Here is a 14,669-nt window from a genome sequence, read left to right on the forward strand (position 1 = left end):
ACCCTCTGTTGTCAAAAGACCCAAGGAGAAGCTTCTACTCAGACAGATATTTGATACAGACTGTAAAATGGCAAGCCACTCCAGTACTATTGCCTAGAAAATCCCATGGATAGAGGAGCCTGGTGGGCTGCAGTCCGTGGGGTCGCTGAGGGTCGGACATGACTGAGCGACTTCACCTTCACTTTTCACTTTCACACACTGGAGAAGGAAATGGCAACCCACTCCAGTGTTCTTGCCTGGAGAATCCCAGGGACGGGGGAGCCTGGTGGGCTTCCGTCTATGGGGTCATACAGAGTCGGACATGACTGAAGTGACTTAGCAGCAGCAGCAGCAGCAGTAGAGAAATAGGGAGACAGTTAAGTCCTGAGGGAGGGTGGGAGTTTTGAAAGAGGAGGTCGAAAACATTAAATGTGAGGGTAAAATACTAAAGATTTCTCATGAGTCAAGAACAAAACAGAGATGCTTATATTACTGGTAATAGTCAACATTGTTCTGGAGGTTCTAGCCAACATGATAAGACAAGGAATAAGAATATTAATAAAGAAGAGCAAAATCATCACAATTTATAATGATATGTGTGTTTACCTACATAAATCTAAGACAGTTCATTTTAAAACTGTAACACCAAGGAAGCTAGTGCTGTGATGTGTATAAACTTTCCTCTGATACCAAACAAATAGAAAACTTATTTGAGAAAAAGAACACAATTCCATTCCTATGAGGCGCAAAAATAGTAAAATGCACTGGGATAAACTTAACAAGTATATTTAAGGCTTAAATGAAAAACATATATAAACCTTTACCAAAAGATGTTTAAAAAAGGCCTGAATAACTGGAGAGAATACCATGTTCATGGATGGAAAGATGATATTGGAAAAATAGTAATTCTTCCCATTGATGTACACATTTAATGCCATTTTTATCAAATTGTAAGGGGGTTGGTAGGGTGAATTGAATACATTTATTATAAACTTTGTTTGAAAGAGAAAATATGTGTGAATATTAAAAAATAGAATAACAATCCCATTATAGATGCATTGCCAAAGTGAGAATTTTTGGCAAATGTTTTTAAAGTAGTGTCTTTAAAGGTAATGGCTCCTTTATTTGGAAATGCTTTGTTTATTAGACTTTAAGAAATCCTCATAACAGTGTGAATGCACTAAATGTGGTTAATTTTACGATATAAGGATTGTAGTATAATAGAAAATTCTCCCCCACTCCAAGCAAATCATTTTTTTATACCTTGGAGATTCTGACTAGCTTGGTATAACTCCAGTTCCTTTTTGTGGTTATTGTTTAACATCCAATTATAGTGATATACTAAATGTATAAAGGAAAGAGGAATTTCACCTTATTTTTTAAATGCACTGCCATATGCACAGATAGCACATGGAGGACTAGGCCCCAAACTGTTGACCATAGTTAAACCTGGAGGGTCTTTGGCATTCTGCCTTGTTTTATTTATGAAATGTTTGAATTTTTCCAAATAAACATGACTTTTATCATTAGAATAAAAAAAAAAAAAGGACAGGAACTCTTGAAGCTGACCACACAAATTATGGGTTCTCCTTGTAGACCTGTCTCCAGCCAAGAGTCACCCTTGTCTTTTAGACCTCAGTTTTTTCATCTGTAAAAAGGGAATACTTTATACCCTATAGGACATGGCCAGGTATAATTAAGGCTTATGGATGTTACTGAATGGGAGCTAACCAGCAGATGCCTGTGAGAGTCTGATGGTCAGGCTGGTGTATGATTGTCCCTAGGGCTCAAGTTCATTGTTCATGAAGCCCTGACTCAGTTGGGCTCTTGGGTGTGGAGGACTGTGCCATGAGCACAGAAGGTAGGTCATAAATTGGGAAGAAAGAGTTCTTTATATGCTGTTTCTATTTATTGGTTCATTGGAAAGACCTAGTCTGTGCTTGGTTCTGCCCTGGATACGACTGAGCTATTTTCAGGTGACGAGAAATATTCTCTCATTCATTCACTGAGGTTTTCATTTCCGAGTTCATATTTGAATTTCTAAGAGTTGTGTTTGTCTTCTGAATGTTCCTTTTAGTAACAGCATGCTTTTATTTCATGGATACAGTGGTTTCTTATCCTTTGAAGATATTATTAAGACAAGTTTTCCTGTCATTCTCTCTCTCTTTTTTCCCCATGTGTTTGTTTTGGCCTCAATCTTCCACACGAAAAAATGTTCCCAAATATCTGGTAATCACTTTTCTAGTTTATTTATTTATTGGCTGCACTGGGTCTTCATTGCTGCACATGGGCTTTCTCTAGTTGCGGAGAGTGGGGTCTAGTCTTTAGTTGCAGTGTGCAGTATTCTCATTCGCAGTGGCTTCTCTTGTTGCAGAGCATGGGCTCCAGGGTGCACAAACTTCAGTAGTTGTGGCTCAGAGGCTCTAGAGTGTGGGCTCAGTAGTTGTGGCACATAGGCTAAGTTGCCTCAAGTCATGTGGAATCTTTCAGGACCAGGGATTGAACCGGTGTCCCCTGCATTGCAAGGCGGACTCAACCACTGGACCAGGGAAGCCCCTCTGGTGATCCTTAACTCATGGATCACCAGACATGCACAGACATGCACTCGTGTCCAGCTGAAAATCCTGCTGAAGACTCGGAGGCACTTTGCGTTCTGCCCCCAGAGCACTTGTTGTTCATGGGTTTAACCATAACATGACCAAGCTGGGTATTTTCACTGGGGGAATATCAATGTCAGAGATGTTAGGTGTTTTCCTCTTGGCCTTGGCCAGAGAAAGTTCTGGGAGATGTAACCCTGGGTGCCAGAGCTTTCTGTGGGGGAGAAGAACCTAGAGGTCTCAATATTTAGTGACCGAACTCCCATCTGATTCCCTGTTTTATTAATAAATAGGATACTCATAACATTGACTCTGCCTGCTGTCATCCTGTGCAGAGAACTTCTCTGTCTGCAGAGAATCCATACTGCAGTCTTCATTTATTAAGGGCACTCCTCTGGCTGCAGAGTGGAGGAGGAAGCTGATATTACACAGGCTTTCAGTTGGTAGCCCTGTTTTGGTTCTGCCTTCACTCCTACTACCAGAGGTACCTGGCACTGCCAGGACCTGGATTTTTGGAGTGAGGGAATTCTTAGCTTTAACTTCGGCTGCCTTGGGATTTAGCTTTCTTGAGTATGATAACATAGTTAGTGTTCTTCCATCTGCTTTTCATCTTCTAAAATATTCTTACTGCTGCTGCTTCTATTCTTTTTGTCCTTGTGGGTATATGATTTCAAATTTGTATTCCTTTACTCCTGTTTTAGTGAGATTTCAGGAGGGATGGGGGTTAATATATGCATTCAATCCACTAAAAATGTGGTGAAATTTCTGAGTTTCAAAGGTAAAATAAAAATCTTACAAATATGAGACCTAAGAAGACAACCTACAATCTAAATAAAAGGCAATCAGACATATTTTGGGCCTCTCCTCTGAAACATGAATGGTAGAAAACACTGTTTATACAACATGAAAAAGACTTGAGACTGTAGAATTCTCCATGTAGCCAAACTATCATTCATGTGCAAATAGAGAAGCATGGGAATTTGGGATGTATACCAAATGTATCTTTTCTGAAAATATTACTGGGGGATATACTCCAATAAAGTGAAAAATGAATTAGCCTAAGAGCTCAAGAAAGGAGAAGATGACATGAAATGTAAGAATATATCTAGCTGTGATTTACCAGGATAGAGGTATTCTCATTCTCAAACAGCAAAAAGAAAAAGTGGTAATACAAATATTAAGCAAAATAGAATTTAAGGCAAAATACTAAATGGGACAAAGATGAGTATTTTATCAAGATAAATAATAAAATCCACGAAACAGTTATAAACACCATGAACCTTCACACACCCAAAATACCAGTGACAAACTTCCACAATCATAATGGGAATTCTTAATAGACCTGTCTGAGAATTTGACAGATAAGGACATAAGTATTTATTTGGAGGATTTTGAAAACTGACCTTTTCCAGTCCTGTGGCCACTGCTGAGTTTTCCAAATTTGCTGACATATTGAGTGCAGCACTTTCACAGCATCACCTTTCAGGCTTTGAAATAGCTCAACTGGAATTCTATCACTTCCACTAGCTTTGTTCGTAGCGATGCTTCCTAAGGCCCACTTGACTTCACATTCCAGGATGTCTGGCTCTAGCTGAGTGTGAGTGATCATACCATTGTGATTATCTGGGTCGTGAAGATCTTTTTTGTACAGTTCTTCTGTGTATTCTTGCCACCTCTTCTGCTTCTGTTAGGTCCATACCATTTCTGTCCTTTACTGAGCCCATCTTTGCATGAAATGTTCCCTTGGCATCTCTAATTTTCTTGAAGAGATCTCTAGTCTTTCCCATTCTATTGTTTTCCTCTATTTATTTGCCTTAATCCCTGAGGAAGGCTTTCTTATCTCTCCTTGCTGTTCTTTGGAACTCTGCATTCAAATGGGTATATCTTTCCTTTTCTCCTTTGTTTTTCACTTCTTTTCTTGGAAACAGTGGAAACAGTGTCAGACTTTATTTTTCTGGGCTCCAGAATCACTGCAGATGGTTATTGTAGCCATGAAATTAAAAGATGCTTACTCCTTGGAAGGAAAGTTATGACCAACCTAGACAGCATATTAAAAAGCAGAGACATTACTTTGTCAACAAAGGTCTGTCTAGTCAAGGCTATGGTTTTTTCAGTGGTCATGTATGGATGTGAGAGTTGGACTATAAAGAAAGCTGAGCGCTGAAGAATTGATGCTTTTGAACTGTGGTGTTGAAGAAGACTCTTGAGAGTCCCTTGGACTGCAAGGAGATCCAACCAGTCCACCCTAAAGGAGATCAGTCCTGGGTGTTCATTGGAAGGACTGATGTTGAAGCTGAGACTCCAGTACTTTGGCCACCTGATGCGAAGAGCTGACTCATTGGAAAAGACCCTGATGCTGGGAAAGATTGAGGGCAGGAGGAGAAGGGGGTGACAGAGGATGAGAGGGTTGGATGGCATCACCGACTCAATGGACATGGGTTTGGGTGGACTCAACAACATGGAGTTGGTGATGGACAGGGAGGCCTGGCATGCTGTGGTTCATGGGGTGGCAAAGAGTCGGACATGACTGAGCGACTGAACTGAACTGAATAGGTATGTTTTACTCCACATTATTTTCAGATACTCATAGAACATTTATAAAAGTTGATCTAAGAAGATCTCATTAAATATATCTAAATTAAAAATGCCCTACATAGAAAATTTTAGGTTGCTCTTTCTAAACAAAGTACAATAAAACAAGACTTAACAATAAAAGGATAACCCTCAAAACCAAGTACTTGGAAAATAGTAAGAATTCTTCTTCAAAGTTCTTGGGTCTAAGAGAAAATCTAGTTTGACATTACAGTTCATTTAGTTAATTGCAATAAAACTCTGTATCAAAACCTATATAATATTGTCAAAATTCATAGTTTTAATTGATTTTAGTATTAAATAAGAAAGATTGAAACCAACAGAAGCAATCATTTGATTCTAGAAGTTTAAAAAAATCAGAGTAAATTTAAAACTAAGGCAGAAGTAAAGAATTAATGAGAACAAATGGAGTCTGGAAGGATGCAGGCTTTCTCATTGGACCCTCACAACTCCTCTGTGTTGATGTGCTATTGTTAATCCCTGCCTTTGGCTCCAGGGTGGTGACCACAATCCAGTGTGTGTGTGTGGAAAAGTGTAGAGTTCACAGACTATGGGGATTGTCAGGGCTACTTTTGCATGCGTGTGCATGCGTGCTCAATTGCTTCAGTCATGTCCATGGACATGTAGCCCGCCGAGTTAATGACCCCATGGACTGTAGCCCGCTGAGTTCCTCTGTCCACGGGATTCTCTAGGCAAGAATACTAGAGTGGGTTGCCATGTCCTCCTCCTATCTTCCCATATATGGGAGAAAATGCAGTGCAGAGGGTTAGAGGTGATGGAAATGGCTCAGAGGCCCGCAGCCAAATAGCAGGCAGGGTGGGGACCAGGGCTCTGAGTCAGACCCTGAACTTCAGCCTCTCCTCCTTGGCAGGTTTTGAGACGCCATGGGTGTGGCAATCCACTCCAGTATTCTTGCTGGAGAATCCCATGGACAGGGGAGCCTGGCAAGCTGTAATCTATAGGGTCACAAAGAGTTGGACACAACTGAGCAATTTAAGACCGGGTAGGAATACAACATGGAGAAGGCAATGGCACCCCACTCCAGTACTTTTGCCTGGAAAATCCCATGGATGGCGGAGCCTGGTAGGCTGCAGTCCATGGGGTTGCTAAGAGTCAGACATGACTGAGCGACTTCACTTTCACTTTTCACTTTCATGTATTGGAGAAGGAAATGGCAACCCACTCCAGTGTTCTTGCCTGGAGAATCCCAGGGACGGGGGAGCCTGGTGGGCTGCCGTCTATGGGGTCGCACAGAGTCGGTCATGACTGAAGTGACTTAGTAGTAGTAGGAACACAACATGGCCTTGAACAGTTTGCTGTCTTCAGTCCAGACGAGGGAGGGTGTGTGTGGGTGTGTGTGTGTGGAAGAGTTGTAAAGTCTCCTTCTGGAGTATGTAGTGACAGCCAGTCTTTCTCACTTGTCACTCCCAAGCCTCACCTGCTTCTTTCTGCCAAACCGCAGGTTCTGGGCTTCCAGCTAGGCAGCCTGGGATTTGACTCCTGTGTGGGAAAGGCAGCCTTTTGTTTTTCATTTTTAAGACCTGTGCACACCATCGGTGCTTCTAAAATGTGGTTGACCAACCAATGGACCCAGTTCCCCCCACCCCCGGTCACCATTCTGGCTCTTACAACCTGGTCCCCTTACTCCATCTGGCCACCCCCTGGCTGTGTGGACATGCCCACTTTGCAGTCCAGCCAGGCCACGCTGTGCCCCACTCTCTGTGCTTTCACCACACTGTGATCTGTTCTTGAAACACTCTTCTCTTAGTTTCTATCTGGAAAATTCCTGTTTATCTTCTACGACTTCACTTAAATATGAAACCTTCCCTGATTTTTCCAGACAACGTCTCTTTATTTTCAGCCTCTTGAGCCTTCCCAGATCGGAGCATTTTCCCATCATATTTTAATTATTTATTCATATGCCTGTGGTCCCTACTAAACAGAACTTCTCTATTCTCCAGCTCCAGTGTCTAGCTGGCACGCGTAGAAGGAGCTCAATGCATATTTGTTAAAGGACAAGTCAGTGCATTAATTGATGAAATGGTTCAGAGTCTGGATAACTCTATGCAAGGAAACATCCAGTTCAATCTGTCAGAAGCTTCTTTTCCTTAAGTTTTTCAGTTGATGTTCTATTATGAAAACTTTTAAACATACACCAAAATAGAAAGGATTTCACAGTGTACCCCTGTACATGCATCACTTAGATTCTCGTCATTAATGTTTCGCTCTTCTTGCTTTCTGACATATCTTTCTGTCCACCCATCTATTAATCACCTGTCTATATCTATCATCCTTCTACCCATCTCTAATTATCTTCAGTTCAGTTCAGTTGCTCAGTCGTGTCCGACTCTGCGACCCCATGGACTGCAGCATGCCAGGTCTCCCTGTCCATCACCAACTCCCATAGCTTACTCAAACTCATGCCCATTGAGTCAGTGATGCCATCCAACCAGTTCATCCTCTGTCATCCCCTTCTCCTCCTGCCTTCAATCTTTCCCAGCATCAGGGTCTTTTCCAATTAGTCAGTTCTTTGCATCAGGTGGCCAGAGTATTGGAGTTTCAGCTTCAACATCAGTCCTTCCGGTGAATATTCAATATTTAGGATGGACTGGTTGGATCTTGCAGTCCAAGGGTCTCTCAAGAGTCTTCTCCAACACCACAATTCAAAAGCATCAATTCTTCGACACTCAACTTTCTTTATAGTCCAACTCTCACACCCATACATGACTACTGGAAAAACCATAGCTTTGACTAGACTGACCTTTGTTGGTAAAGTAATGTTTCTACTTTAAAATATGCTGTCTAGGTTGATCATAGCTTTTCTTCCAAGGAGCAAGCATCTTTTAATTTCATGGCTGCAGTCACCATCTGCAGTGATTTTGGAGCCCAAGAAAATAAAGTCTGACACTGTTTCCATTGTTTCCCCATCTATTTGCCATGAAGGGATGGGACCGAATGCCATGATCTTAGTTTTCTGAATGTTGAGTTTTAAGCCAACTTTTTCACTCTCCTCTTTCACTTTCATCAAGAGGCTCTTTAGTTCTTCTTAGCTTTCTGCCATAAGGGAGGTGTCATCTGCATATCTGAGGTTATTGATATTTCTCCCGGCAATCTCGATTCCATTTTATGCTTCATCCAGCCCAGCATTTCTCCTGATGTACTCTGCATACAAGTTAAATAGGCAGGGTGACAATATATAGCCTTGATGTACTCCTTTTCCTATTTGGAACCAGTCTGTTGTTCGTGTCCAGTTCTAACTGTTGCTTCTTGACCTGCATACAGATTTCTCAGGAGGCAGGTCAGGTGGTCTGGTATTCCCATCTCATGAAGAATTTTCCACAGTTTATTGTGATCCACACAGTCAAAGGCTTTGGCATAGTCAATGAAGCAGAAGTAGATGTTTTTCTGGAACTCCTTTGCTTTTTCAATGATCCGACAGATGTTGGCAGTTTGATCTCTGGTTCCTCTGCCTTTTCTAAATCCTGCTTGAACATCTGGAAATTCACGATTCACATACTGTTGAATCCTGGCTTGGAGAATTTTGAGCATCCTTTTGCTAGTGTGTGAGATGAGTGCAATTGTGCAATAGTTTGAACATTCTTTGGCATTGCCTTTCTTTGGGATTGGAATGAAAACTGACTTTTTCCAGTCCCGTGGCCACTGTTGAGTTTTCCAAATTTGCTGGCTTATTGAGTGCAGCACTTTAACAGCATCATCTTTTAGGATTTGAAATAGCTCAACTGGAATTCTATTACCTCCACTAGCTTTGTTCATAGTGATGCTTCCTAAGGCCCACTTGACTTCGCACTTCAGGATGTCTGGCTCTAGGTGAGTGATCACACCATCATGGTTATCTGGGTCATGAAGATCTTTTTTGTATAGTTCTTCTGTGTAGTCTTGCCACCTTTTCTTAATATCTTCTGATTCTATTAGGTCCATACCATTTCTGTCCTTTATTGGGCTCATCTTTGCATAAAATGTTCCCTTGGTATCTCTAATTTTCTTGAAGAGATCTGTAGTCTTTCCCATTCTGTTGTTTTCCTCTATTTCTTTGCACTGATCACTGAGGAAGGCTTTCTTATCTCTCCTTGCTATTCTTTGGAACTCTGCATTCAAATGGGTATGTCTTTCCTTTTCTCCTTTACCTTTTGCTTCTCTTCTTTTCATAGCTGTTTGTAAGGCCTCCTCAGACAACCATTTTGCCTTTTTGCATTTCTTTTTCTTGAGGATGGTCTTGATCATTGCCTCCTGTACAGTGTCACAAACCTCCATCCATAGTTCTTCAGGCACTCTATCATATCTAATCCCTTGAATCTATTTGTCACTTCCACTATATAATTGTAAGGGATTTTATTTAGGTCATACCTGAATGGTCTAGTGGTTTTCCTTTCTTTCTTCAATTTAAGTCTGAATTTGGCAATAAGGAGTTCATGAACTGAGCCACAGTCAGCTCCCACTTTTGTTTTTGCTGAGTGTATAGAACTTCTCCATCTTTGGCTGCAAAGAATATAATCAATCTGATTTCAGTATTGACAATCTGGTGATGTCCATGTGTAGAGTCTTCTCTTGTGTTGTTGGAAGAGGGTGTTTGCTCTGACCAGTGCATTCTCTTGGCAGAACTCCATTAGCCTTTGACCTGCTTTGTTTTATACTTCAAGGCCAAAATTGCGTGTTACTCCCCATAATTACCTTACAATTTGATAAAATTTTAAGTGAATGGCAGACATCAATACTTCCTCCTAATTACTTGAGTAGGCATACTGACATTTTAACAATTTAAACTGAAGTCCCATTCCTTGTCCAGGAATCTGAAATTAAATCATAAATATCCATTTTTATAATAATAATAAAAAATTCTTATATTATTGGAGTTTATAATATTCAAAGTGATTTTATATGTATTTACTGTACACAGTTCAGTTCAGTTGCTCAGTCGTGTCCAACTCTTTGCAACCCCATGAATCGCAGCACACCAGGCATCCCTGTCCATCACCAACTCCTGGAGTTTACCCAAACTCATGCCATCCAGCCATCTCATCCTCTGTTGTCCCCTTCTCCTCCTGCCCCCAATCCCTCCCAGCATCAGAGTCTTTTCCAGTGAGTCAGCTCTTTGCATGAGGTGGCCAAGTATTGGAGTTTCAGCTTCAGCATCAGTCCTTCCAATGAACACCCAGGACTGATCTCCTTTAGGATGGACCGATTGGATCTTCTTGCAGTCAAAGGGACTCTCAAGAGTCTTCTCCAGCACCACAGTTCAAAAGCATCAATTCTTTGGCACTCAGCTTTCTCCACAGTTCAACTCTCACATCCATACATGACCACTGGAAAAACCATAGCCTTGACTAAACGGACCTTGGTTGGCAAAGTAATGTCTCTGTTTTTTAATATGCTATCTAGGTTGGTCATAACTTTCCTTCCAAGGAGTAAGTGTCTTTTAATTTCATGGCTGCAATCACCATCTGCAGTGATTTTGGAGGCCCCCAAAATAAAGTCTGACACTGTTTCCCCATCTATTTCCCATGAAGTGATGGGTCCGGATGCCATGATCTTAGTTTTCTGAATGTTGAGCTTTAAGCCAACTTTTTCACTCTCCTCTTTCGCTTTCATCAAGAGGCTTTTTAGTTCCTCTTCACTTTCTCCCATAAGGGTGGTATCATCTGCATATCTGAGGTTATTGATATTTCTCCCGGCAATCTTGATTCCAGCTTGTGCTTCTTCCAGCCCAGCGTTCCTCATGATGTACTCTGCATATAATTTAAATAAGCAGGGTGACCATATACAGCCTTGACGTACTCCTTTTCCTATTTGGAACCAGTCTGTTGTTCCATGTCCAGTTCTAACTGTTGCTTCCTGACCTTCATACAGGTTTCTCAAGAGGCAGGCCAGGTGGTCTGGTATTCCCATCTCTTTCAGAATTTTCCACAGTTTATTGTGATGCACATAGTCAAAGGCTTTGGCATAGTCAATAAAGCAGAAGTAGGTGTTTTTCTGGCAGTAGCTTTAAATATTTATTCATTATTTATGTGTCTGTGTCGGGTCTTGGTTGCAGCATGCAGGATCTTTTGTTCGGTCATGTGGGTTCTTTCGTGGCAGTGCACAGACTCTGTAGTTGTGGTGCATGGGTTTAGTCGCTCCTTGGCATGTGGGATCTTAGGTCCCCAACCAGGGATAAAATCCGTGTCCCCTGCATTGCAAGGCGGATTCTTAATCACTGGACCAGGGAAGTCCATACAGTAACTTTAAAAGGTAGGAATTACTCTCAATATTTTTCAGTTGGGACCACTGAAATTGAGAGAGAGAGCAAGGGATTTCCTAAAGTTGCTGCTGAGCAATAATAGCACTCGTGTGCAGTCTTCAAAAATTAATCGAGCACTTACTAAATGCCAGGTGTATCCTGGCTACTTGGACATTGCAGAATAGAGTTCAGACAGACAGCAGTTCTGTCCCAGAGAGGCTCCCGGCTTTCTGGGGAGGGCACTCAACCCCTCCTCTAGAGTTATAGGGCAGCATGAGGAGGAGGAGGAGGCAGGAGGGCCCAGGATTTGTCTACATCTGGGCTGCAGGGGCAGTCTGTCAAGCCTACAGGCTTCTGGAGGATGAGACCAGGAGGGAGGACCCTTTGAGCCCAGGAAGGCTAAGGCAACAAATAGCCTTCATCGTGATCTGCACTGTCTTCCTCATCCCCCTGTCCATACCTGGTCACTCCCTTTTACCTCCGAGGCCTCTGTGCATGCGGTTTTGGTGGGAGATTTGGAAGTTTGGACAGGGGACTCAGGAAGTTCAGTGCAGAGTCCCTTTCCCCAGGGCTCCTAGCTATGTTCTTTGCACGAGGGTTCATTTCTTTCAGGGAGGAAGAAAAAAATTAGAGTGGAGGAAAGTGCATGAGCAAAGGAACGGAAGCAAAAAATCTCAGGGCATGTATGGAAAACACTGGATGGTTCATTGTGGATGATGTGTGCAGTGTGTAGAGGGCAATCGCAGAGAATAAGGCAGGTGCGGTTGGCTAGATCAGTTCTTAGAGGCCTCGATTCTGAAGCTAAGCTGCTCCGACTTTATTTGACCTGTGAGAAGCCACAGAAGAACTTCTGTGAAAGATTTATAATAGTACAACCTACATCCAGGAAAAGTCATCCTTTTTAGGTATGCAACTGTATAAATTTTTTCCTGTTCTGTGACTTTTGACAAACGTATATAGTCATATCAAAATAAGCAAGATACAGACTATTACCATCGCCCTCAAAAGTTTCTTTGTGCCATTTATAGTCAGTTTCCTCCCGCTTTCCCAATTCCAAGCAACTACTGATGTGATTACAAACACTGTAGTTCCGCCTTTTCCAGAACGCCATATAAATGGAATCATGCCGTGGATAGAATTTTGTATCTTTCATTTTCCATTGTTCTTGAGATTCATCCCTGTTGTTGCTTGCACCAGCAGTTTGTTCCTTTCTAATGCTGACTTATGTTCCATTGAATGGATGTACCACAGCTTATACGCTTTCAAGGAGAGGGACATTTGGGTTGTTCTCAGTTTGGGCAATTTTGGATAAAGTTACAAGCAGTGCCATATAGGTCTTCATGTAGATATATGCTTTCATTCTTCTTTGATGAATATCTAGTGTAGAATATCTAGCTCATTTGGTAAATATATGTAAAACTTAATAAGAAGCTGCCAGACTATTTTTTGAAATGGTTGTACGAGTTTGTTTTTCCACCAAAAATATATGTAGGATCTAATTGTCCTACATTTGATATTATAAGGCCCTTTCTTCTCCCAGCTTTAGACAACCTAATAGGGGTGCTCCCTTGTGGCTTGAATGTGCATTTCTTTAATGACAGGATGTTGGCCGTCTTTTCATGTACTTTCTCCGTATCTCTCACACATTTTTAAAAATGGTTGCTTACTTTCTTCTATTAAGTTTTGGAAGTCCTTTATATATTCTAGGCGTACATCCTTTATCAGGTATGTGTTTTGCAAATATTTTCTTTTGGCCATTCAAAAGGGGCTTAACAGGAAGTAGCTCTTGTGTTTTAAAGAGGTACTCTGTGGCATTGTGGGCGGAGGAGTGGGTTGGGGCTGGACGGAGACAAGGAGACCGTCTTAGTGTCAGGTGAGAGCCGAGGCTCTGAATAGGCCGGGGGCAGTAGACTGGGGAGGAGTGAAAAGCAGAAGGCATGGAAACCCACCAGATGGTTGTAAAGGCCTGTTTGACCCTCTGAGCCCTCCCTCCTGCCTTCCTTCCTTTGACAGATGTTTGTGGACACCACCTTTCCAGGTGATGTGTGTGTGGACACATCTGAAACAGTGTAGGCAATACAATATGGAAGAAATATCAATAAAGAAATCAAAGTCTTGCCTTCATCAAGTTTACGTCTTGGTGGGGAAGACAGACAATGAGCAAACACATACACATGTGCGCCGTAACGACTGGCAGACACTGTTAGACACACAAAGCAAGGAATTCTTACGAAATGCCTTCTTCCAAAGGGTTACTGAGAGTGAACCAGAGAGAGTCTTCACGTGTTCCACTCTTAGGAAAGAATCCGAGCAATGGGAGGAATGCTAGACTGTGGTCAGGGGCTCTGGGCTGGAATTCTGGGCATCAGGGTGACCTTAGGCAAATTCTGTCATTTTTCTGACCCTCAGTGTCCTTATTGGAATGATCTTTTAGGAACTAGGAATTTGTATTTGAAGTTCTTACAAACCAGTTTGGAGGGTCTGATGAGCCAAACTAGGTGCATAGCAGAGGACTGTCCTTAGAACCAGGTTGGTTTGTTGGAAAAACTCTAGAGGTCATCAGTTTTGGCCTCTCGCCCAGTGAAGGTTCCCCTGGGAAGTACAACCAATAGGTACCTGTTCCTCCCCTGTGGGTGCCTCTCCATGGATGGGAGGCTCACATCCTTCCAAGGGACCAATTTCATTTTCTCTTTCTCTGTGTCTTTTTAAAGGGAAAGAATCACACCTTTTACTAAGGGGAAGTGTGTGCCAACTGTGGATCATAATTCAGATCCTTAAAGCTGCCCGTGAAGGACAACCTGCAGTGACCAGAGGACCTGAAAGCCTGAAGACAAATCTGGGGGTGGGAGGGCAGGAGTGGGAATGGGGGGTCTTGGAGAAAGGACACATGGGAATGCCTGGGAGAGGGGGGAGAGGTATGGTGGGATCACTTTTGCTGGAGACACCTACCAGAGGTCATGGTGTCTTCTGGAACAGCAAGGCCAGATATCTTTTGATACCAGAGATCGATTATCCTGAGAATTCAAGTCGGCCAGTGACATGAACACAGGAGCCAGACAGCAGATGGACTAAAGGGGCGGGATGTGGTTGACCCTCTTGGAACCCCTCCTATTCTAAAGCCAAAATGCTTGACTCCCAGTTCAGTAAAATCCAATGAGAGTTGGCAGAGTGTAGCTTATGTCCTAAAGCGGCTGTATGCCCTCTCCAGGAATACTCCATCTCCATCCCAGGATGCTTCTGGAAGCTTGGCAAGACCAAATACCATG

General features: G+C 42.3%; 1 protein-coding gene across 1 annotated transcript in view; it reads left to right on the plus strand.

Annotated features, from left to right (window-relative positions):
* CIMAP2 (ciliary microtubule associated protein 2) overlaps positions 1–14,181 on the plus strand; it is a 32,237-nt gene extending 18,056 nt beyond the window's left edge. Inside the window, exon 10 of the mRNA XM_055401388.2 lies at positions 14,115–14,181. Coding sequence (XP_055257363.2) covers positions 14,115–14,181 — 67 coding nt within the window. The remainder of the gene's footprint in view (positions 1–14,114) is intronic.
* Positions 14,182–14,669: the final 488 nt, after the last annotated feature.

The sequence above is a fragment of the Moschus berezovskii genome, chromosome 4 (assembly GCF_049115385.1).
Source record: "Moschus berezovskii isolate FMDL1 chromosome 4, NW_MosBer_1.0, whole genome shotgun sequence".
NCBI classification, from domain to species: Eukaryota; Metazoa; Chordata; class Mammalia; order Artiodactyla; family Moschidae; genus Moschus; species Moschus berezovskii.